The 25,187-nt window shown below is 44.2% G+C and overlaps 1 protein-coding gene across 2 annotated transcripts in view; it reads left to right on the top strand.

The window, feature by feature from the left end:
- Window positions 1–25,187, top strand: part of arhgef10 (Rho guanine nucleotide exchange factor (GEF) 10) — an 87,117-nt gene that overhangs the window by 16,965 nt on the left and 44,965 nt on the right. The window contains exons 2-17 of one of the 2 annotated variants that reach the window (XM_035379936.1): window positions 2,445–2,556; window positions 7,340–7,708; window positions 8,106–8,408; window positions 10,304–10,340; window positions 10,783–10,862; window positions 11,866–11,922; window positions 12,713–12,891; window positions 15,285–15,401; window positions 18,390–18,501; window positions 18,607–18,716; window positions 20,157–20,234; window positions 21,063–21,242; window positions 21,906–22,022; window positions 23,074–23,166; window positions 24,114–24,284; window positions 24,811–24,956. In XM_035379936.1, coding sequence (XP_035235827.1) covers window positions 2,517–2,556; window positions 7,340–7,708; window positions 8,106–8,408; window positions 10,304–10,340; window positions 10,783–10,862; window positions 11,866–11,922; window positions 12,713–12,891; window positions 15,285–15,401; window positions 18,390–18,501; window positions 18,607–18,716; window positions 20,157–20,234; window positions 21,063–21,242; window positions 21,906–22,022; window positions 23,074–23,166; window positions 24,114–24,284; window positions 24,811–24,956 — 2,189 coding nt within the window. In that variant the 5' untranslated portion in view covers window positions 2,445–2,516. The remainder of the gene's footprint in view (window positions 1–2,444; window positions 2,557–7,339; window positions 7,709–8,105; window positions 8,409–10,303; window positions 10,341–10,782; window positions 10,863–11,865; window positions 11,923–12,712; window positions 12,892–15,284; window positions 15,402–18,389; window positions 18,502–18,606; window positions 18,717–20,156; window positions 20,235–21,062; window positions 21,243–21,905; window positions 22,023–23,073; window positions 23,167–24,113; window positions 24,285–24,810; window positions 24,957–25,187) is intronic. The other variant, XM_035379946.1, reaches the window with a different exon arrangement.

Genomic DNA, 25,187 nt, shown 5'->3' with positions numbered 1-25,187 from the left:
GCCTATTTTTCATTGCAGGTTTCAAAGGCTAAAGTCCAAGTCAAGATTTTCCATTAGGGGGTCCTGTGTGAAAGGATAGGATGTAAAAAATGTTTTAAAGATGGGAAGATTCTGGAGTATTTTTGGTCCTTTGATGTGAGGGCTGTCAACAGAATGAGATAAAATACTTCCTGAACAGAAATCAATCAAACTTCCTGTGTTCCAGTGAGCTTCCTGTGAAACAATACTAAACACCTTGCGTTTGATGAAATATTTCTCTATTTTCAAAAACAACATTATAAATGGTGTGTGTTTATTTTTTATGTAGATTATGTTTTTTAAATAAAAGTTTGGTATTGTCGAAAGGAGCTGAATTATCCTTGCCATTTGAAATATATTTATTAATCTGAATACCTTTAAAAGCAATATTCAGGGTACGTGTTCGACATTGTTCTCAGTGCTTGTCCTGGTGTGTAATGCAGGTTGACTCCCTTAATCTAACGGTGTTGTGTCTTTCCCTGTTTAATGTTTTCTTAGACACTTTTCCTAGTCCAAACACACTTTAATCACTATGATCCTTTAAGCTGATTACACAGTATAGGCTACCCCACAGTTTGTATACTGGTATTGAGAATGAACAAAATGCAAATCTAAATGCAAGGTAGTCCTGCTTTTTCACCATGAAATGTTTCTCAGGTGGAATAAATTCACATGTCTGCAATTTGCAGATGTTGACTATGGCAGCGATGCTGAAAGGAACTGAACGTTTGCCAGGATTTTCAGTGATGTCGAACCGAGCAATCTGCTTATTGTAGAAGATTGTATTATAGAGCCTTGTTGCAGTGTCATGTTATGCCTTCTGAATCTCTGCAAGTGAACACATGAAATGACTGATTTCAATAGAATTCTTGTCACTTAGTCACTTATGGACACAATTTCTTTCTGTTGCTGTACACATGAAACCTTGCCTTGATATGCACACGTAGCTTTGCTTCGACTGGCGCTTGAATTTTGAATCCAAGACATGAATCATTCAATCAATATTTAGAATTTACTGAGTCTGTGGTTTTTAGATTTCAACACAGGGAATTGATAATCTTGTTTTCAGTGAGCAAGTGTTATCATTTCATTTCCAGTGGGCCTATATCTCTGAATGTGTGGTTGCAGCGCAACATTTCAAAAATGTGTACTTTTTTATTTTATTTTTTTTACCAGTTTAAGGTATGCACTGTCTCCTCATGTACCAAAACGATGGACCAAAAAGATGACAAGCCTTGTGTATTTTTTTGTTTCACACCACAGTTCTTAGCGATATGGGGTATAGGCTAGGCCTATCCCTTGCATTGACCCCAGACATGGTGTAGAATTTGTCATTTAACCCCTGTTTGACCCTTATAACATCTGTGTAATGTTTTTATTTTTCTTGGGTGTTTAGATAGAGTTTAAAGTAGCCAATTGCTATTTATTCATAAATATTCAAAGAAGTTGCTGCATTTCAAATGAATATAACCTTTACAACAAAATTGGACTGAAGATTGTGGGTGTTTGTTGTTTTCATGTAGGCCTATTTCTGTGCATGGTAATAAGCTAGGTTATGAATCTGATGCAGATTGGTGCAAATAATCAGGAATGTACTTGCATAATTAATGAAAAATATATGCTTAGTTGCAAAGTGCACCTTGGTGGCTGCAAAGTAAGAAATTCACAAAGGCGAGTCAATAATTAACTCAATTCGGTACATTAACCATATATTAATAAAGGTTGACTTAGCCGCTGTGCATCTGAAATAACACAACCTAATTTGCATTTAAAGTAGAATGCAAACTAGAGGAGTTAAACTTTTAGCCTCTGGGCCCTTTGGTAACAATTACTCACTGATGTTATTTCCATTCCGATGGTGTTAAATTGTCAGCCACAGGATGATTTACACCCGGGGTCAGTGCACACACACACACACATGCTCGTGTTTATTCTGGGAAAGACAAGCCGACTTGTACACAGCGATTGTTGTGGACAGAGGCGAAACGCGTGCTGACATAATACCGCGTTTGTTTGTTTTGCCATCCTATGTTAACGGTCCAAACCCTTGTCATTTAAGAGCCCCCAGGGGTGTCAGTCCTGTTTTTTTTTTTTTTTTTTTTTTTTTTTTTTTTTTTTGTCGGTTCAAATTAGCCCCGACTTTAGCTGAGGCCTTTTAATTTACACACACAAAGGCCCGCGACCACAATGCAGCCCTTTCTCCCTGCTGGCGTTAGCTCGACAGCGAGGGAATTAGAGCCAAAAAGGAAATTCAGAGCACAAGCAGTCGGAGGATGTGTATGCGTAGCCACGCGCAGTTCTTTCTCTCTCTTTTTAAAGTGTGGAGTCTGCGCTGTTTATCTTTTGATTGATTTTCTGCACTCTGTAACTTCTGTTTTTTTTTTTCCTCCTCCCCGCCCCTCCCCCACCCCCCCTCCCACCCACAGGAGCGTGCATGAGGCCAGTGGATTTTTTCGCCAGCTGCTGAGCGGGTCCTCTCCAGGCAGTGAACTCTCAGCATGGACTTGAACGAGTTTCCTCCCCCACCACCTCCCGAAAGTAATGTCAACCTCTGGACCTCCTCCGTTTCCACCACTGCTTTCTCTTGGCCGACCACGGTGTGCCCGGGCCTTAATTCAGCTGGGTCTAAATTGTGTTTTAGCCCTCCTGTTATGTTGACATTTTCTGACACCTTTTATGTTTGGGGTCAAATTGAGCCCAGACGTAATAAGAGGGCGAAACAGTTGTTGCTGTGAGGTTGCTACGAAGAGTGCAAAAGAGGTGGTTTGCGTTTAAGGTGCCTTCAGTCCCACATGATAAAAGTACATTTGTGATTCTGTATTGGTCTGTACCAGTGCTGTTTGCTTTGCATCACAAGAACATAAAACTTACTTTTTTTAGCACCGCTGTTTGAGACAGATATTCAATTTCCTTTTGGATGACACAGCAGGGAGATCAAAGAGAAATTGCGTTTTGTTCTGGAGTTGCCAGAATTCCCAAGATGGCAGTTGGAGACGTCCGGGAGTTTTTTTTTTTTTTTTTTGTCAGAATATGAGTCAGAAGCGTTTTTTTTTTCTCTGCCGCGTCCAAGCACGGGCTCCAGATAGCCCCAGCGGGTGGGGTTCCAAAGGGAGGTGGGGGGTTTTCGGGGGGGGGGGGGGGGGGGGGGGGGCATTTGTGACGGAGCAGCGGTAAACACATTCCATGCCGCTTCGCCGGGGCGCGTGGGACGGTAGCGCGGAGGAGGAATAGAAAGGGATCCGCAGGGAGGAACAATGTGCCGAGTATCTCCGCGCCGCTGCGCCCGAGGCGCCTGCCTTGGCGGGCCTCGGCCAAAAAAAAATGCAGCTCCCGGCTGGGCCCCTGCTCCCTTTGTTGCCGCGTCGACATCAGAATGCGGCGTCACTCGGTGACTAATTTCAGTGAGTCAGCCGCGAGGAGGGCCAAAAAGAAAGACTACACGGCGTGTCTCCTGAACAGACCGCAGATGTTTCCTCGAAAATCTCTTTGGAACGCTGCGATAACAAATGCAACGCACACATTTATTGTGAAAAGTTTTCATGCTTCTGTCCCTGCATTCACTTTCCTTGGAGAAAGCATGCAATGTGAATGGGTGTTGGAGATTAAATGAAAGATTTAAAAATGAAGGTAGCTTCAGTTGTCAGTCATAGAAAGAAATGTCCAATGTCGTAGTTATATTTTTGCATTTAGCAGACACTTTTTATTGAAGCAATTCAGTTACTTACAACAATAGGGGCCTGGCTGGGAACTGAACCCAAAACAGTACAAGCCCCATTCCTTAACCCTTCTGCTACGCTACCACCGACACTTTGGCCTATGTCGCATGGCGACAGTTTGTTTCTCCAGTTCTTAAGCCGAATACAGACATACGAGTTCTTACTTGAAGCGCGATCCGTCTTTTTTTTCCATTAAAATCTAAAGGGCTGTAATGCTGTGAGCAAAACGACAGGCCTTAACAGTGACAGATCCTGCACAAATACATTTGAGAGCACACTTACTGTGTCTGACAGTAATGTAAAATCAGCCCTGAAATATACATAGCATATTGCTGATGCATGAAAGGGTAAAGAAATGGGAAAGCGTTTTTTCCGACAGCGAAATCTGGGCAAGACTGGGAGTGAAAAATGTAGATTTAAAAAAAAAAAAAAAAAAGAGCTGGTGACAGTTGGTCGTTTGTTGAGCGGTGCGGTCCTTTGATGAGCCTGGAAAAAGACAGGCACGCAAAAAAACAGCGCTAAAATGGAAACCTGTCGGCAAAGGGGAAACGCAGCTGACCAGAGGGGAGCGGCGGAGGACAATGGCAGCGGCAGACGCTAACGAAATTTTAAAAAAAATGTGCCCTGGGGAGAAAAACGGAAAGCGCGAGACGGCGGAAGGTGGAGGCGCCTGTTTTCACGCCCTTAAGTGTCGCTCAACTGAAAGACATTTTTTTTAAAAAGCTTCGGCCCAAAGGGCTTGAAGACCCTGCCCCTGTCTGCACGAGCGAGGCCCACAGGAACGCGTTAGCGCTTAGCCGCGCCGCAGACGGTCGAACGTTTCGAATGGAGCGCATTCCTTTCGCACATTCCGCCGGGGCCGATCTGCCGGGTGTCCTTTTTTCCTGATAGGTCGAGCGACTGCATCCTGTGGCGGAGGGGCCTCGCCCCTTCGCCCCCCTCCCTGAGCACATCCTGTCTGCGGCGCGGGGTTAGCGCCGTCAGGGCACGCGCTCGCTGCGGAAATGCCCTCAGGAACGCTCCCGGTTTCCCCGTGTCATCCGCGTGAATTTAACCGCCCTTGCCCGCGGAGTTAACACTCCCTTGGCACAGCTTTGGGGGGGGGGGGGGGAGCGGGAGAAATTACATTTTCTGTGCCTAGCGAGAGAAGGCACTTTCTGTTATTTAGTGCTCCTATCCAGGGGAAATTGCCTGTATTGTTCTTAGGGGAAGACTTTTCTTTTTTTTTTTTTTGCTTGAGGAAATTTTATCGCCGACTTTTTTTTAATCTGCGTTTGGCATCCTGAAGATCTTTATTTATCTGCCAGTATTTCTTACGATTGTGAGTTCCTTTAATGAACTGCTACTGCTTCTGGAGCTTTGAAGTGAAAAATGCCATAGTTGGTGGTGATGCAGTCCAATATCCAACTTGGTATGCTTAGTATGGGTTTGTTTAACGGACTTCGTTTGTTTTTGATTGATAGCAGGTAAATACTAATTTCCCCGTTTCGTTTTTTCCAATCGAGCTTAGAAAATGGCGCTGTTCGAACTTGTTCTGCTCATCTGGTGAAGTACAATTTAATGCCGTGACCTGTTGGGAATGTGGGTGATATTTAGAACGTGATTCACTGTTTGCCCCTTGGCATCCATACCAGTATTTCAGCAGCTTTGCGTTTCACGTTTTTGTGCAGACGAGTGCTATATCTTCAACAGCCATTTTATGGCCTCCTGGCTGCCGTGCACGGGGTCAAGCTGTAGCGCGCGGTTCGACGACACACCTCGTGTGTGAGAGGATAAAATAATTATCGTTTTGGCGCCGGTGCCAGCTGGCCTTCGAGTCCCTCGTGGCATCGAGCTGTCCGTCGCGGCGTAGCGTAGCGCAGGGCGGGAGACTGCAGTCAGCGGGGGATTCCTTCACATCACTGTTGAAGCGCGACAGCTCGATGGGGCCTTTCAGACGGACCGCGCAGCTCGGCTGGTGGTCGTCGCGGCGAGGAGTGGAGCTCGGACGTGCGCGGGACACAGGGCCTGCGGGCTCGTCCGCCGCCGCCACACTGACAGAGTTGCATGGCAGCAGTAGGACAGGCCTTCAGACGTGATTGGCTGTCGACGAAGCGCAAAATCCCTTCAGCTCCAGTCGTATTTTAATAAAATCTATTTAGGCTACTTATCGTTATTTATTTATTTTGTTCTGTTTTGTTTCTTGTTGCTTTTCAAATTATTTTCTTTGAAAATGATGTCCAAATTATTGTTATTATTATAATATTGTGTTGCATCATTGTCTTGTAATTTTATATTCTGAATTGATTTTCCCTCCTATTATACTTTTTTCCCCTTATTTTTTCTTTCCTTTTTTCCTCACCTTATCAAGGGCTATCGGCGGGGGTATCGGAGTGGCTTCAACTAGCCTAATGAATTCTTTGTCAACTTTAATAAAGTAATAAAGCCTTCATTCAATAAGAGGAGTAGTGGTGGGCCAAAAAAAATTTGTGATTGGCTGCTTTCCGACTGATAGAAAAAGTAAAAAAAAAAAAAAAGGGATTAAAGAGCCTTTTTTAAACAGTCAATTCAGTGCATTCATGGTCCTATAATGGCTTTTTTATAAAGAAACGCTTCATCAGTTGACTTTATTTCTATCTAACCCTTCTAAATTCAACAGAATCGAGTTCCGCTTTTCAAATGGCATAATCGGCCATGGTGGGATCCTTTAGACAGGTTTAAACATGGTTCTTATTACTGTCGAATCTGTGAGTGGGCCACAGATTGTTGCTTTTCACAATTTTTACCTCGATGTTTGCAAATTACGGTTCCCAGTTGTGGTGGCCGGTGTTTTCTCTGACCTTAATCTTAAGTTGTTCCTCCCTTTTTTAAGTGCGTTTTTTTGGCCAGGGCTCCATCAAAAAGTACGGTCACACCCAGTGCAAATTACAAACTTCGCTTAGTGCTGGAGTGCTATATTTGACTCTACCAGTTAGGGGGGGGGTCTCCACTGTACCCACTACCATCAATGGTTATAAATAGCCTGAGGACGGCAGGTCAGACATTTTATTGCCTTTTATTACCTCCGTCTGCTTCAAAATATCGGTCAAACCGGCAACCGCAACGGTGTGACTTACTGGTGCCCCATTCAAATGAATGGCATCGCTACGCTGTGTGTAGTCCTGGAAGATTACTCAACTGCTACCCGCGGTTTTGTCTGTAATTAATGGGCTGCTGCTACAGTTCTGCTTGTTGGAGGCACATTTGTTTGTGATGGAAGTCTCGAGAGTTTGCGGTGTTAGATGTTTAGAGTTGCATATGTAGAAGGAAAAAAGAAAAGGGAAAAACTCTTTTCACTCGTGCAGTCTGTCTGTGTCTCTCTGATCTGCAAGGTTTCGTTGAAATTATTTATGTCAGTTTGTTCCCTCCCCTTGTTATTTGATTTTGTATATTTGTGATAATATGAATTGCGATTTTTAGTTCACTCATTGAAAAACAGTAATAATTATGTTTGATACCTGATCAAATAGTAGACTGAAATATGTGTTTCTCATTATTGATATGTTTAGTTATGTGTAGCCTAATTTAAATGGTTTGTGAAATTGAACTGGTTTGGAAAGTTACTTATTGTTTCTCTCTTTATTCAGTGTTTATTGAGCATTCCCCGTTCCCCGAGGAAGAGGAGGGGGAGCAGTTTGACTTTGACGACAGCGGAGACGAGGTTCCCGAAGCGGACAGGCCGCCGCCCGCCCCCCCTGCCGCTGACTACGGGCCCCCGAGCGACGTCGAAGGCGGGGTACCCTCCGGAGAGGGCATGCCTGAACCCACGGAGGGGCAGGCCCCAGGTTCAGTGAACGGCGAAGGTGGGGCCCCCCTGGGAACTGAGGGAGATTTGCCCCCACCTGTAGGAGGTGCTGTTAGTTCTAGCGCGGACGGCGCCCAATCGGAACCCGAGCAAGATTTGCCACCGCCTCCAGAGGGCGCTGTGGACTCTGTCATGGATGGTGCCCTCGCAGGTGGGTGCTTTTGAATTGGATGGTTGTCATGGTCCCTCTCTTTTCACGAGCCGTAAGCCTGGATTCAGTCTCCTCAACTGAGCAGAGTGTGTTTATGAAGAAAAAAGAAACAGAAACACGTCATTTAATTATGAGTTAATGACAATTGCTGAATGAATCAAGTCTGTCCAATTCTAATTTGGTTTTCGTTGAAAGGAGAGCACGTCACATTATTTTCCTTTATTAAGAGAATCAAATTTGTCCAAACTTTGTTGGTTTGGGTGCGGATTTTCCCAAGCCTAACACAAGCCTAACTACCGTTTAATTGCTGGTCATGGTTGTCATCAAGCTAAAAGAAAAAATGTCATCTTCCGTCTGATAATAATGATGATGACGATGATGTCTTGATGTCCCTCAGAGGAGGAAGGCGCCGGCGAGGACGCCGTTCGCCCGGCGGCCGCACAGGGAAAGGCGAGCCCGTACTCGGTGATCGACATCGGCCCCCTCCAGCACCAGCAGCCGCCGCCGCCGCCGCCGCCGCCTCCCCCTCCCTCCTCCTCCTCCCCGGAGCCCGAGCCCGGCGCCCCGGACGAGACGGCCGCCCCCCTGGGCTACTCTGTCCCCATGGCCTGCGGGTACGCCGTCCCCTCCAACGTTCCCGCCATCCCGCCGGCCTACACCACCCCCGTCATCATCCGCCACCTCTCCGTGGACGAGGACGGTAAGGAAGGCACACCTCCCCCCTAGACCCCAGCCCGCCCCCCCCCCCCCTTCCCTTCCCTTTCCATGGCCAAACCGGGGGAAATTCCCTGTTCTTCCCTTCCTGTCCTGTCCCCAGAGGATTGTCCTATGAGAACGTTCATCACTTGTCACAGTATTGTCTGTTTATTTTTATTTTTTTAAAGCCTGGCCAAGAGGAAGTTGGAGGCTAGAATTTGGCCTCCCTAAAGCCCTTCTTTGGCTTCACAGGTTTTCCTGTTTTCCTACCATTTTCTTTTCACAGTAGCATTGCCCGAGGTCCGTTTTCATCAAGTGTCTCAGTAGGACTGCTGATCTTGGATCAGGTCTCCCTGTCGGTATCCTCATTTTTTCCTACCATAAGCTAAAAGGCAAAACTGATCCTAGATCAGCACTCCTACTGAGCGCTCGACGCTATGAATATGAGTTGCCAGCCGTCGGAAAGCTGTAATTTTATTACAAGTATTAAAACAAGTTTTGTTTGGTTGCTTTTGAAAAGCGTGTGACTACAGTCCTGAGATCGAGCTATGCCCTATAAAGCATTTTATACCTTTTTAATATCTTTTAATATATTTTCATATCTTTTACATTTGCATTGAGTGCATAACAAAACCACTTTCTTTGGCAACCTCCGTTTTCATTCATGAAATATTGAGGAGACTGCTTTATTAGGTGCACTTAACAGTGTATTTAACATAATATCCAATGCTGCAATATTCCTGAAAGCTAGGGCCCATATTTTTACATTACATTGCATTGCATTTATTTGGCAAACGCTTTTAACCAAAGCGACGTACAATAAGTGCATGCCAAAGGTCATTGGAACAACAACAAAACACAGGTCCGATAAGGTACCATACTCATTTTGTAACAGTTGTTCACAGCCATGAACACATTAAGTCCAGTTCACACAGTAAACATTTTTCTCTGGTACCCCACCTTATCTTCTGAGGTGACCTTTGTGTTCTCCGAGACATTTAAAGGATGAAAGGATGAATCACCCCCTCATTCTGCAGGCTGTAAATTTTAGCTTTAAGTTTGAGATTATCAACCTGTTGATAAAATGACTTTATCAACCAATTTCATTTTAAAACAGCTTAGCATTCTTACACATATTTTCACAAAATCGCGTGTGACTGAATCAGATCTTATGCTGTCTTTCCCGTACATTTATTGAAGTTTCTTGATTAAATAGAAATGAGCTGAAACTGAAAAGTGCACATTTATAATATTGTAATCGTATGTCATGAATGGACAATAGACATCTTTAGTTTACATGCAGCCATGGCTGATGTGTGGTACAATGAGAGAAATGTTGAGCCAGGGTCAGCAGAGAGGCTCATGGGAATCCCATCAGATAGAGAAGGAAGAGAACCACAAACAAGGGACACATTCATGGTGTCTCTGGATGAACAAGTGACAAAGGGACCCTCCAGATTACAGCTTCGATACACCAAGAAAGAGGAACTACACGTTCTCCAACAAATGGACCCCAAGGACTTGCCAAAAATTCAAATTAAGGCTGTAAATAAAAATAATAATGTCTCATAATTAAGCCACCAGCCAAATAGTTTCCCTGTTATTTCAGTTTGAATTGTGCATTGCCATTAGCATTAACATGTATCATGTTGTCCCTGTCACCTTTTACCCAACTTTGTTTATAACTACTTAAAGTATGTTGAGTCATATGAGGGCAAACTTAAGTTTCCGAGGTCTTGGTGCCCCCTAGTGGTGAACTATTTCTTAAACCGGCATCACTGGCCATGTTATGAATTACATGAAGTGAAAAGTTGAAAGTTGAGTGAGTGATATTGAGTGAAAGTTGTATCTGTCCTCATCTTTGCCTCTGGTTCATAGCCTCTTTCTTTATCTTTGCAGTGACTGTGGTCAGGACGTGCGGCACTTCAGTGGACAGGTGAGTGTCATACCTCATAAATAACGCTGGGCTTGTGGGTAAATGTAGCAGTTTAGGTGTTATTATGATGACTATTTTTATACTATTATCCCAAAGATAATTTTTCTATTATTAATAGACAATTGAATTACTCTTGAGTGTGTCATCTATATAACTTCACTGTAATACTACCATAAAGGCTAAATGAGCTTAAGGCTAAATGAATGGTTATATAATTTTGTATGAACATCACATTTCCTAATTGAAACAGAGGTTTGCATATATAATGTTTCTGCGAACCTAAAAAGTACTTAATAATGGAAATATATTGCATGTTTTCTATCTCGTTCATTTTGTATTCGCTTTGCGTTCATTGCAAATGCCACGGAATTGCTTGCTATACTGTACTTGATGTGGACCCCTCTTGTGTGTTATATTCCAATGTGATGCGGAATGCTATCAGTGAAGAATATCCGGTCATTAGAGAAGAAGATGCACTGTCCAGATGGGTGTCCGATCCTGCAAACACGGCCTGGATGGACAGTAAGCAATCGCCAATATTCCAGCGCACAGATATATCTATATCTATATTGTGACAAGATATTCAGTTCAGTGTTCATATCATTGAGATCTACCTGGCCTTACACCACAACAGTTATTGTATATACTGACCAGATGTTCAGCTCGTGGTGTCTACATTAGAAGGCTCTTCCACTGATGAAATTCATTATGTTCTGATATGTGGGCTCATGGTAACTTGTGAAGGGCTGTGACTGAAGACAGACCATCCATAGCTGGCAAAGTAACACAGACAGCTCCAGAATCTTTTGTTTCCACCGGATTTTTCTATAAGAAGGATGTACAGAAACATTTTAGAGTTGAATGACTTGTCAGTAAATAGAATATCTGCAATTGCGCAAGATGGTGAAGTTTCAAAATTTCATTTGTCTGTGTGAAAGTGAAACTCATGTAATGACCTTGAAGCAAGAAATGATGTTCTCTCACATAAAACCATAATACATTTCAAATAAATAAATAAATCCTCGGCTTCTCTTGTTAGACTAGCTTTTCGTCTGAATCTTACATCTTTGGATAACACTAGGCCATTGGTAAAAGAAGATTTCAGAAGGTTTAGCTGTAGTTTCTTTCTATTAACAATTTTATAATGTAACAACGTCTCTTTCCTGTGGGATATGTTGAGTGATATCTTTTGCGTTCACTATACTGTATCAGGAGATCTGAAGAAGGAGGGTAGCAAGTCCCATCACAGCATGCAGTGAGCTTTCTTTTCCCGTTCAGTCCTTTTGAACGGTCGTTACTGCACTGCGGTGTCCCTCATAAGCCATTCTTTCCTCCTCCCGCAAGCTCCAGTCCTATTAGTTTCCTTCCTCTTTTCATTTTTCTTTTTTTTTTTTGCGGAACTGCCTCTCCGTCATTTCTCCTGGGTGCCATCCAATGAGAGATGGCCCCTGCCGTCGGTCCTGCCGAACGGGCGGATCCGCGTGCCATTTGTCTTCTAAACGTCCGTGGCGATGTGCCTTCACAGATCCAGACGAGGTTATTTATGATGACGTCCCCAGAGAGAATTCGGATTCCACTACAGGTCGGTGCGGTTTGCTGCCATCTTGCTTTATTATTCCTCCGGTCTCTCTCCTGTCCCGTGCTCGGCAGTGCGTAAGGCGTGTCTGTATTTTACGGACATCGCCAACCCTGCTCTTTGTTTCTTTTACTAGGAAGCTACTTAGAGAGGCTGCAACACACGCTCCTCGTCCCTCCCTACCTGTTATATACACATATTAGACTCATAATGTTCAATAATAATATGGTTGAGATATATACGATATTGTTAACCGCGTATTCCAACGCATTGGTATTAGTATATGGTCATATGTCTTTACTGTTGGGGGCATGTTTTATTTTTGTAGCTCCTGGTTGTGCTTGCTTTTGTGTTTGTACAAGGCATGCACAGTTGAGGCAGGACAGTTTTGAGAATATATATAGTGACTCTGTTGTTTATGTAACTCCTACACATACTTGACTGGAGCGCTTTGGTAGTAACTATGGTGTTTAGTGAATATGCTAATGGTTTGTCTAAGTCAGTGGTCTCCAACCCTGGTCCTGGAGAGCTACAGGGTCTGCTGGTTTTTGTTTTCACCTTAAAATCAGCACCCAATTGAGACCCAAGACACCGGGTGAGTTGAGTTAACTGTGTAATCAACTGCTCTAATTGATTCATGAAGTGCAGAGTCACTATGAAAACCAGCAGACCCTGTAGCTCTCCAGGACCAGGGTTGGAGACCACTGGTCTGAGTCATGTGTAGGCACAGTCAGAGACAGTAGAGTTTGTGTAATATCTACATGAGGAATGTGCTGATCTTGTGCCTGGCGCTCAGATCCTGAGGAGATGATCTACGATGACGTGGAGCTGGGGGAGGAGGGGGGCAGCAGTTCCCTGGACAACGGCTGGAGCTCCAGCGAGTTCGAGAGCTACGACGAGCACAGCGACGGGGAGGGCCGCAACGGGCTCCCCGACGCCTTCATGAGGGGGAGGACCCCCCGCAGCAAGACCCACGTGTGTACAGTCTCGCCGTTCTGCGTGTATGTGTGTGTGTGTGTGTGTGTGCACGCATGTGCTTGTGTGGTCGTGGGTGGGTGTACTTGTGTATGAGCTGTATGTATATTTGTGTATACACGTGGATATATATGGACATTTGTGCATTTGTGTTTGCACATTTGTGTGTGTGTGTGTGTATGGGGGGGGGCGGGCGGGGGGGTACAAGAATGTGGCTCCCTGAAACCCATTGTGGGCATAGCTTCAACAAGCAGTCTTATGTGAACCAACCAGAAGACGTTGCTCTCCAGAGCAAAGCACATTGATTGGGTCAGATTTGCGACTGACTTAACTTCCCATTATTGGGTTTCACAAAGCCTCATTCCACTTCACTGGGGGTGGGTTGCCTGCTGGTTGAGGTTAGCGAATGTGCTATTTTAAGTTGTTCCTTACCTTTCCGTTTAGTGGGGATCCAGATAAAGTGTGTAAACGTGTCCCAGGGGTTGCCGGCTTTCCCTTTAATCTTCCACTTTTCCCATTTTCACTCCCTCCGATGTCAGAACATTACTTCAATCCCCATTAAATTAGAAGTGAACGAGCCTGGACCGATTAAATCGTTTATATTTTACCTGCCGTACCGTCGACCCCGTTGAACCCTTGTAAATTTCAGTACGGAACCCTTTCATCTATTTCTCCATCAGCAGTGTTCAAATGAGGGCAGGTTTTTCATTTGAACTTTCTCCTTGTAAAAACTTTTGCCGCCGGGTTCGCAACTGTGGAGACTGGGCCTGAATTCAATTCACATTTGTCCTCGACTTTGACCCGCAGTTAAATGCAAGTGTAACTTCCTTCAAAAACACCATTTATACCGGTTAATGTGAATTAATGCAGGTGATTGCTGGACTCGTTCTCTGTTGAGGAGGATAGAAGTTACGCTTATATTTAAGTAGAGCCATAGAGACACAGTTGGAAACAAATGTTATTTGAAACGTTTGAATGTAGCCTCTTCACTTTATTTGGACGGCACTTTGAAGACAGAAAGAAAAAGAGAAGTGCATTTTGGACTTTGTACAAGAATTTATATACCACTGGGTGGATTACAGAACCATGAAAGAATTGTAAATTTGCTCATCTTATTGCTTCATTAAAAAAGAAATAATGTTTTATCGGGTGGATACCTGCTATAGTGAAGGTGAGGAACAATGCATATAATTGCTGATAAATTGTACCTCAATATCCGAGTTCAAAAAGTGGAAAATATGAATACGGATTTATTGTTGTGCCTGTGAGGCATAAAAACAAACAGAATGTGTCTAGTTTTGCCGTGAAGCTGCAAAAATGATATTTATGAAATATCGGCAAGAGCAGCTTGGTTTGAAAAAGGAAATGAGTAAATTATTAAAGAAACCCTGAGAGCAATAGGGAATGAATTTTTCCCACTTTGTTGCCGCTCCACTTATCCATAAAGACAATCTGGCTTTAAACATGATTGAAGCATTTCAACATGCTTATGCAGGTTTTGCTAGAAGACGGCTGTCTTGTTTTATGTATTAGAACTGTCTCCAGTTCCAATACAGTGGCATTTAGGATTATAAACTCCTCACCATGAGGGTTTTGGAATTATAATTTCTGTTTTGCTTTTGAGTCTGCCTCAAAAGCAAAAGAGATGTGCACTGCAGAATGTGGGGTGGTGATGGCTTGCTTTTATTTATTTTTAAAAAAAAGTTTTTTCCCGATTTATAAATTTGGTGTGGCCAGTTGGCCAGAGTTACTGCTGTGCTGTCCATGCAAGAGAGCAACCCTTTCAATTCATTAGCCTGCAAATGTATTTTAGCTTACTGACCACACAGATCTACAGGAGCGGTTGCGTTGATTGGAGGAGAGGAGTGAAAACAGCTGGCACTGAAAACAGCTGGTAGCCTATCAGCAGCTTGGGTGTCTTTGGAAGGAAACAACGCAGCAGTAACCTGCGGAACACAGCCTGGCTTAATTCCCCCATATTCCTGATTGGACAAAGCCAGTATCCTGCCAGTAAGAATGTTCCTGTCACTCTAGGCTAGTGACCTAGCCGGGCTCAATCCTGTCTGGGATTTGGGGCTTAGCCAGTGCTTATGGCGAGTGCATTTCCCAACTGAGCCACAAAAGTGACTAAATCCAATTGTCCAAGTCTGGCTTTTATTTACTTTGGTTGAAATCACCTTTTTGATTTGACAATATGAAATGGGCTAACATTTCATTAATAGCATAGTACATGTTCAGCAGTAACATGGCGGTGGCGGTGGTGTTGGTGATGGCGGTGGTGGGCTGGAGATGGTGCGCGTCCTGTTTGCCACCGGCTGCGCTTCTTCAAAAAAAAAAAAAAAAAAAAAAAGGCGCTTTTTTTTTTTGGTAATGCCTGCTCTGCTCCACTTTAGCTCTCGCAAGATCTGACGCGGTTGAAAGAACACTATGAGAAAAAGATGAAAGATCTCGTGGCGAACACGGTGGGGACTGTAGAGCTGCAGCAGATAAGGCAGAAACAGGAACAGAAGGTAAATTGTGCCATGATGATGTCACTGTATCAATGATGTCACTGAACTGGCCCCACCCATTACCCAAACAGCTGCTCTGATAGAGACTGACTGAGGGGGCCGATATTGGTTAACTGTCTAGTATGTGTAGGTGAATTGAATAAAACCAACAACTTGTTCAGAATTGAAACCTTTTGTTGAGATTGACTAGTGAAAGGCCTTTGGTGCTCTGGCAAGTCTAATTTTTATTTTATGTATTTAGAAATAGTGTTAGTGCCTCGGCAGTATTACAAAAAAAACTCTTGTACTCGGTCCTTGGGATCTACAAAAATATTATAAAGAAGCCCTTTTTTTGCACTGTGATTCTTCAGAAATGTATATTGAATCAAAAGATAGATGTAGTTAATTCATCTTATAAATTATTTTAAAAAACTTGTGACTACTGACTTAAAGCATTAGAAGGATTCATTAGATTCTATGGCCATTGCTGCTGGGACAGGTGTGGAAGGAACAGAGAGGACTTTTTGCTGCTCTTGCTGCTGTTAGTGTTTCCTGCTTTCTCCAGCATCCTGGGAGGCCTTCAGGTCTATGGGAAGCAGCAGTGTCACCCACAGACATGCACACCTGAGGGTGATTGGTAATCAGCCCAGGTGTTGCTCATGTCTGGAGGATGTGGGGTGCTGCCTCTCTGCGAACCCTTTTGTGAGCACTGGTCCTCAAGTTGACAAAGTGCAATAATAGACTCCCAAAGGCAATCAAAAGGCAAGAATCCAAATTAGATTCTGAAAGCTGTCTCATACCTGCACTAAGGAAGCAATTGAACACTCCTAACTAATCAGAAACACCCGTGACGCCATTTGTCCCTAACATTACTACGATTCCCTGAAATGGGTGGACTATTTATAGTAAGTTCTGTAATGAAACCAAAACCAAAATGGTGAAGCCAAAATGAATTCAAAAATACCCTTAAATAAAAGCTGAGAATGCACTTTAACCACACATTATTTTTTTTTATTACAAATCTAAAATTGTGGAGTACAGAGCCAACTCAAGAAAAAAATATATATGTATGCCTTTGTACCAAACATTATGGAGCCCACTGTATATATCCTGGTTTGATTTCCTACCTTAGAAATGGAACAGAAATGGAAATTCAAAAGGCGTTAGATTATAGACAGTACCTCTCTGTGTGTCTGTGGGTAAGTGCTCACAAATGTACAACTTGTTTAATCACCTGTGCATTCGGTCCACCTGAGACCTTACCTCAAGTAGCTAACCAATCTCTTTATTTGCCCTATTACGATTTCACACAAAGCCATTGTACCTGTTCCTTTCACAGGAACCTTACAAAAGCAGTTACTGCTTTTTCTGAAATTCTAATCTTGATTTTCTGTAACAAAGAGCATAAAAGATTTTTTGGAGGGAGTGGAATGTTTCTGTCTTGAAGTATTGACTAAAATGACCTTTGCATTCAGAGCATATCAAATGAGCACGGTGGATCCAACTGTTAATAAGGTATTCAGATTGGAGTGCAGATGGATTCAAGCCTCATTAAAATTTTATTCTGTGCGTGTTTTGGCACGTTTCTCAGTCTGCACACAGAAGTTCTGACATTTTCAGGCATTGCTTGCAGTGAACCACAGCTGTTTCCTCCCATTGAAATAATGTAAATTTAATTAATAAAAAACATCAGTTAAAATACCCATAATATTAAATTATATTTTCTTTTAAATAATTGAATACATTTTAGTTAATTTGCGGAACTGTCTTCAATTTAAAAAGGAATGACAACTGCACATTTTGTCCAATGCAAATTGTAGTTAGCTTCATATGAAGTCCACTTTTTCGTTTTTGATTTTCTCATTTCATTTCATACCTGCCCACATTTATACAATAGACAATACATACAGTCACATTTCAGTATCCCATACATAGACAACAGTAAATATATTTTTTGCACCTGAGTGTTTCTGTGCTCCGACAACGGTGAAACTTGCAATGGGGAAAATGTGTGGAAGTCATCTGGCTGCCGTTTACTGCCAACACTTTCCCTGAATTTTTGTGAGTTTCAACCCACACAAAGTACAGTAAGAAGCTGTGGCTGCTATTAAGGCCACTTACATCATTGACTGGATGAGGGCCAGATCTTAGACTCAGGCTATGTGGTTGTACCACTGTAATCTATAACAGGGAACATTAATAAGTGCTACAGAGTGCATTATAAGCGTTGTTGTATAAGTATCATAACACATGGCAGTTGGTTTTCATAGGACATGTGATATATGATGTCACGTAACTCATGCAATGACGCATATCATTACATGCTTTATAAACTAATGTCAGTTGTTATGATCTGGTCATAATGCTTATGTATGCTTATCTTGCCTCCTCTGTACACTTGCTTTGCCGTCATTTTTGTTTACTTCTTTATGATTCAGTTTGTGGAACAGTAACAAATGAAAGAAGGAGTTTTGTAACAGACATTTTCTACTCTACACCAGGCTCAGGTTGTGTTAGAGTTCAAGGGGAAGAAACAGTGTACTCTCTGTGCTTTCCCATGCATATGAGTGTCTGCTACAAGATATTGGGCCTCACATTTGATTGTAACTGTGTGTAAGAACATTTCCAAGAACATTTTGGCATTTTTTTTTTCTTATTTCGTTCATGGCTGTTTCCTTGTGTTAAGCGCACGAACAGGATTGCACATAAAATTTACAGACCGTCAGCATTTGTCTTCTCATGCGCCTGGGATACGCACAAAAACAAAGGTCTGCATGTGTGTGCGTGAATCCCATATTGGTTTTTCGCAGGAACCTTTTTAAGAACAAAAGTAAGAATAATTAAAGAAAGGTTTTGTGAATGAGGCCCATTGTATCTAAAAATGGGCTGCTATAGGCTTATGACAGCACTACATGTGTTTTTATGGAGTTCCTCTGAAGTTGTGCTTAATTCAAAGTGTGCTGGTGTCGTGGTTCGTCCTTCTAACGCTTGCAAATTTTTACGAATAAGATGCAGAAACTGGTGAAGGCGGCGAAAGAAGGGACCAAAGACGGCCTAGAGAAGACCAAAGCTGCAGTGAAAAAGGGAAGGTCGTTCATAAAAACCAAATCCTTCTGCCAAGGTAAGAGCGCGGCGAGCCTTCTGCACGCACGCGCGGGCGCGCTTTCGCTCGCACGCACGCTAACGCGTTTGACGCGCGCCTTCTCGTCTCCCTCCGGCTCCTCAGAGCGGAAGTCGTCCTGCTTGGAGGAGGAAGGGGACCTCTTCATCGAGGTGGAGTGTTTCAACGTGGAGCCCGAGCTCAGCCCCATGCCAGAGGGACTCTCTCAACAGCAGGTACGCCCGACCCCTGTCGTCATTCAGTCATTCTCAGTCGTTCTCATTCACTCATTCACAGTCATTCTCATTCTCTCGTTTACAGTCGTCATTCACTCATTCACGGTCGTCATTCACTCAATCTCAGTCGTTCTCATTCACTCGTTCACAGTCATTCTCATTCACTTGTTCACAGTCATTCTCATTCACTCGTTCACAGTCATTCTCATTCACTTGTTCACAGTCATTCTCATTCACTCGTTCACAGTCATTCTCATTCACTCGTTCACAGTCATTCTCATTCACTTATTCACAGTCATTCTCATTCACTTGTTCACAGTCATTCTCATTCACTTGTTCACAGTCATTCTCATTCACTTATTCATACTCATTCTCTTTCACTCATTCTAAGTCATTCTCATTCACTTAACACTGCATCATTTGCTCTTGCTGTCTCTCTCTGTGCTATAATTTTCTCCTCTGGGGAATTGCTGCATTTTGGTCCTTGATCTGCACTTGTGTTTGTACTGTTAGGAGCACCTGCCAAATGGTAGTTATGTAATGTAATGACTGTGTCTCAGCATTATAATTCAGACCACTGCATCATAGTGTTCCTATCTACACCACTGCACCACTGCCTCACTGTTCTCATCTACACCACTGTGGCGGTATTGTAGTATTCATGGACGTGGCTATCTTGTTATGTTCGGGCGCCAGGTAGCATATAACCACCAACGTAGGGTGAAACATGCCTAACCAATTACCAACTACCAGGAAGAGACAAAACCTCCCCCTATGCCAGGATAGACAGAATAGAATATGTCTACAATACAAGAAAACAACATTGATTGCAGTGATTTATTGATCAGTTATGGGTTGTGGCAAAGTCACTATAGTAACAATTGCTGAAAAAAGTCAGTAATATAAATAAACAGACAAAAAAATCAAATATCAAATACCCACAGTCCCATCTACACCACTGCCTGCTTTCAGCTTCACAACACTGCAAAAGAGAAAAACAACATTACCACACCCTAGATTCCCCGCTAACCTAGAAGCTGCTAGCCTTCCGAGACTGCAACTCCACCAGTCTGCTCAGCCTGTCCGTGTGCTATTCGAATGGTTAGAGACACATAGAGGTACTAGTAGATCTCCTCTCTTTGTCAAGAGGTGATACCTCTAGACTGAAATATACATATATACGCTCTGGGCTGGTAATCCATAAAACTAAAAATATGAAATGGTCTAAAATAAACAAATACTGGATTGTATTTATATAGAACCTTTCACTATCTCTAAGTGCTTTGGAGCTTTATGGCTATCAGCAATATGTAGCACATACACCTGGGTGATGCACTGCTGCAACTTTGAGCCAAAGCGTGTCTAAATGCTTTCGACCGTAATTACGCGGCATAATTACTCTCATTACTGACTCATTTGTCCCTGCGTTTCTGCCCGTAGGTGGTGAGGAGGTACATACTGCAGTCGATACTGGAAAGCGAAAAGAACTATCTGGATGCACTGAAGCGCATACTAGAGGTAAGGGAAGTGAAAGTGTGTGCCACTCGCAGGTAAACTCTACTTGAATTCAAATATTGAAAATGGTACTAGTTTATCACGGGAGCATGAGTAGTGTACAAGCGCAGCGCAGGCTTAGGTTGTATTTCCTCTCTGCTTTGTCTGGCAAAAGTTTACATCCTTGTAGGACTGTGGTGCTCAGTCATGTGCCATGAAGTTAGTTCCCATTAGTTCCTTCCTCTCTGGTGTGTTAGCGAGTGAAATCAGCAAGTGTAGTGATTGGTCAGAATGAAAACCTGCATGCTGTTGGGTGTCTGTGACATATGATTGGGCGCCACTGTTTTTGGACAACGATATGTGTGTTTGTCTCTATGGTCTTGTGGTAGAAATGTATTAAATTGCATCTGTGCATTTGACAGATGCTGTTGTCTTATGTGACTTATGAGGTCATAATGGCAAAGTAACCCCATGTCCACACGTAGGGTAACTGCAGAAACGTGAGCAGCATAAGCAGTAACACTACTGATATTGCGTGTGGTGAAAAGCTGTACAATAAATGACATGAGTGAAAGTTTCACATCCCTCTTTTCTTCACTCCCTCTCTCTTTTGCTTCTCTTTTCTTAGTTTTGTGTCTCTTCAAAAATAGCCAAGTGAAATAGGCGAATGTTAAATGATTTGTACAATTTTACAGTTTAAAAAAAAAAAAACTGATCACAATGTGTAAACACAATGGGGACAAAATCTCTCTTTCTAATGTTCTCTCTCTCTCAATCTTCGCACTGGCTTTCTCTCTTCTTCCTGCTCCCCCTCTCCTTGCCCCCATCCTCCCCCCCTCCCCCCCCCCCCAGCACTATGAGAGGCCCCTGTCGGAGATGGACCCCCGCCTCCTGAGCGAGCGGAAGCTGAAGATGACGTTCTACCGCGTGCGGGAGATCCTGCAGTGCCACGCCCTGTTCCAGATCGCCCTGGCCAGCCGCGTGGCCGAGTGGGACGCCTCCGAGATGATCGGCGACGTCTTCGTGGCTTCGGTGAGTCGCCCTCCCGGGGGTCGGGGGGCGGTGGGGGATGGGCGAGCGGTGGGGGGGAAGGGTGGCGTGGGGTCGCAGAAGCTGATAACGGTCGGCCAGACGAGCAGCGGGCCTCAATGCAGGGCCTGTTTACCCGGATTAATCCCGGCTCCGCTCCCGACTCCCACCGACACCCCCCCACGCAGCTGTGCGCTGCCACATCGGAATCTCCAGATGTGCCCCCCCACCACCACCACCACCCCCCTGCGGAGTCTCCACCCCCCCACCCCCCTGCTGTGCAGGCGCTTCCCGGAAAACAAAGGAAGTCTATTTCGGCATTGACACAAGCCCCACCCCCCCACTCCCCCCAGCACCCCTTCCTGACCTCATTATTGTTAGAGATGGCTGGATGCCTTTAGCTGGAGCCCTTGTGAGGGAAGATTAACGCGTGTGTGACCGATGCAAAGAGGGGCAAAGCCTGTGCCAGCCTGTGTGTCTCTCTCACATGCCACACAGTATAATGGATTGCACAGATCCGACAGATGACTCATTTACTGAAAAGTGGCATGTCTGTATGCAAGTGCTCCAAGTCTCACAAATGCCATAATATGTTTAGTACTGTATGTAACACGCGCAATGTAACTTGATGGGGTTTTCTTTCTTCTGTTTCTTCACCCTGTTAAGTTCTCCAAATCCATGGTGTTGGACGCCTACAGCGAGTACGTGAACAACTTCAGCACGGCTATGGGGGTGCTGAAGAAGACGTGCGCCTCCAAACCGGCGTTCGTGGAATTCCTCAAAGTAAGAGAACTTGGAAGGGGCTTTGCGACTGAACCGCGGTCGGGACGACCGCGCGCTACGCTAGGCTTAAATATCAACCCCAGCGAGCGGCGCTGCGAAACCTTCTGTGAAAATGAGCGTTAATGTGGCTATCGCCCGGCTCCACTTGTAAAGACACCGATCCAGTGTGTGGTATGCGTTGTCTGGCGCAGTACGTAATCCTGCCTGAACCAGCGGTGACCTGCGCCAGCTGCATATCCTCCTAAGACGAGCATGTGTGACCGATTCTCCGGTCTTAATCTCAAGAGCTACGGTGCCGTGAAAAAAGCATTTGCCCCCTACCCGATTTCCTCTATCATTGCATGTTTGTCACACTGAATGGTTTCAGATATTTTGGCAAAATTTAATTTTAGAGAAGGAAAACACAAAACATATTTTAAAATTGTAATTACATTTATTCAATTAAAAAAAAGTTATCAAGAAGGGGGGAAATACTTTTTCACAGCAGTGTCTATACAGGGCTCTACAATGGCATTTTCTCCAAGAGATTACATTACATTACAGGCATTTGGCAGACGCTCTTATCCAGAGCGACGTACAACAAGAGCACACAAATGTATCCTAATTGGGAGATGTGCTCCTAAATTATTCTTCCAGTTACCACACATCAATTCTCAGGAGAAAATGCTTTTAAAAAGGGAACACTGTAGAAGCCTGATATATTCTACAATACCGAAACCTAACTGGCAAGAGACGTTCAATAAAATAAATAATATTTGTTGAAAGTATTTTTGACTGCAGCATGTTTTTGTCATCCGGTAACCTGACAAAAAATGTAAATACTCAAACTTTTTTCTGTTGGGATCCAGGAGGATATAAGTTGTCTTCCACTGAAACAAGGACAGCTCACCCGTGCCAGTGGAATGAAATTGAATGTAGGCAGCGAGTGTTTTGGAGGAGAAACTGTGCTTTTCCAAAAAAATCTGTGGAACGTATCGTAACGCATCGGTTGAATTCGCTGACTGTTGTAAAACAGCTGACCTCCCCTGTGTTTGCCCGGCCTGGCCCACAGCACTGCCAGGACAGCAGCGGCGACCGCGTGACCCTCTACGGGTTAATGATGAAGCCCATCCAGCGATTCCCACAATTCATCCTGCTCCTGCAGGTACACTCCCCCACATCTCCACCCCACCCCACCCCACCTCCCTGGGGTCCCGCCTGTCTGTTCCAAACTTTCGGTTCTCCCAGCTCCCTTTCATTGGGTGTCTGCTGGAGAACCACATGATGAAACACAGTGCAAACAGGCAGTCACAGCTGCCATTCTTGAAATGTATGTCCTTTGTCACCTCCTCTTAACAGCGCAGTTACTAAGCCTGTTTCAAAGGAGAGATATTATTTGGACTGCATAATGTCACAGCTTTGAAGTGGCTCAGGCTCCAGAAGCGCAATTGTAAATTATAATTATAATGAAAAAATATAATGGCAGAACGTCACTATTTTATTGGCCTACAACGTGTTTAGAGTGGTAGAAATTTAGTGCTGGGGATTGACCAGTTTGGATTGACCAACAGAGGGCGCCCTGGACTCACAAACCAAAGATGATGTAGCTCAACTGTGAAACTGTTTGTTGAAGTAATAATGATCAGAAAAAGAATATCATCTTCCATTTTAATTTGTGTTATTTGCTTGTCCCAAATAACAGTGGATGTGCCATGTGCTTTTATAAAATTTATTTATAAAATGTGTGTGCGTGGTGGAAGACAGACAGTACATGACGAAAATAGACAATCAACCAGGGGTTATAGAAGTAATAACAATTTTAAAAGGGGGAAGGAATTTTTATTGATGTGAAACAGACCTCATCATGTGAAGGCGTGTTTAAATATACAAGTCACTCCGTGTGTTTAAATATACTACAAGTCACTTTTTTGATGTGGTTTCAGTCTCCTGCCCTCGGCACAATTTGTTTATGTGACCTACCGTAGCCTAAACTCATCCTCCTTTTTCTGAGACAAATGTACGTGTTGTGGTGTGATGATGAGTGTACAGCAGGGCGTAAGGTTGACGATTGGCCGTGTGACAATGTTACGCGTTTTTTGGCCCCGCGTTAAGGACATGCTGAAGAACACGCCCGTCGGCCACGCCGACAGACTGCCGCTCCAGATGGCGCTGACCGAGCTGGAGACGCTGGCCGAGAAGCTGAACGAGAAGAAGAGGGAGGCCGACCAGCGCTGCGAAGTCAAGCACATCGCCAAGGCCATAAACGAGCGCTACCTCAACAAGGTACGGTGAACAAAATAATAAAGTAAAAAAATATATAACAATTAGAATGTTGGACCTTATAAAGGTTCCTACCAACAACAGCAACAACACCAACAACACCAACACCATCAACAACAAAACTAACAACACAATCAACACCATCAGCAACAATACTAACAACACAATCAACACCATCAGCAACAATACTAACAACACAGTCAACAACACCATCAACAACAATGCTAACATCACCAACAACCACAACAGCATCAACAACAACACACCAACAACCACAACACCAACAACATCAACATTAACAACAGCAACAATGAAAACAACACCAACAACACCACGACTAACAACAACAACAACAACAGGCCCTGTGATAGATTGGTAACCTGTGCAGATTCCTGCCTTTCACCCAGTGCACGTTGGGATAGGCGCCAGCCCCCCCCCCCCCCCCCCCCCCCCCCGCGACCCTGACTAGGAGTAAATATTTCAGAAGGTGGACGGCTGGCAGTAATAATAACTCTTCCTCTTCTTTCAGCTCCTGAGCAGTGACAGCCGGTACCTCATCCGGTCGGACGACATGGTGGAGACCGTGTACAACGACCGCGGGGAGATGGTCAAGACCAAGGAGCGGCGTGTCTTCCTGCTCAACGACGTGCTGATGTGCGCCACGGCTAACGTTCGGTGAGAGCCCGTTTCCTATTAAAAAAAACAGCGCCATATCCGTTCTTTTGGTTACCGCTGGCAACCGCCAGCCGTTTGGCCGAGCCATTGTGCGCCCACGCGCCAAACGAGGTGCAGCTGGCGCGCCTGCCCGCAGGATGGCGAGCGCTTTCCCGCTAGGGACCGCACAGCTGCGCGGGAGAGAGCTAGCGCTGATCTGAAGACGGCGCTATCTCGCTGGTGACGACTGGC

Source organism: Anguilla anguilla, chromosome 1 (assembly GCF_013347855.1).
Source record: "Anguilla anguilla isolate fAngAng1 chromosome 1, fAngAng1.pri, whole genome shotgun sequence".
In the NCBI taxonomy this organism is placed as follows: Eukaryota; Metazoa; Chordata; class Actinopteri; order Anguilliformes; family Anguillidae; genus Anguilla; species Anguilla anguilla.
The sequence above is the reverse complement of the archived record's forward strand: the minus strand, read 5'-3'. Positions and strand labels throughout refer to the sequence as shown.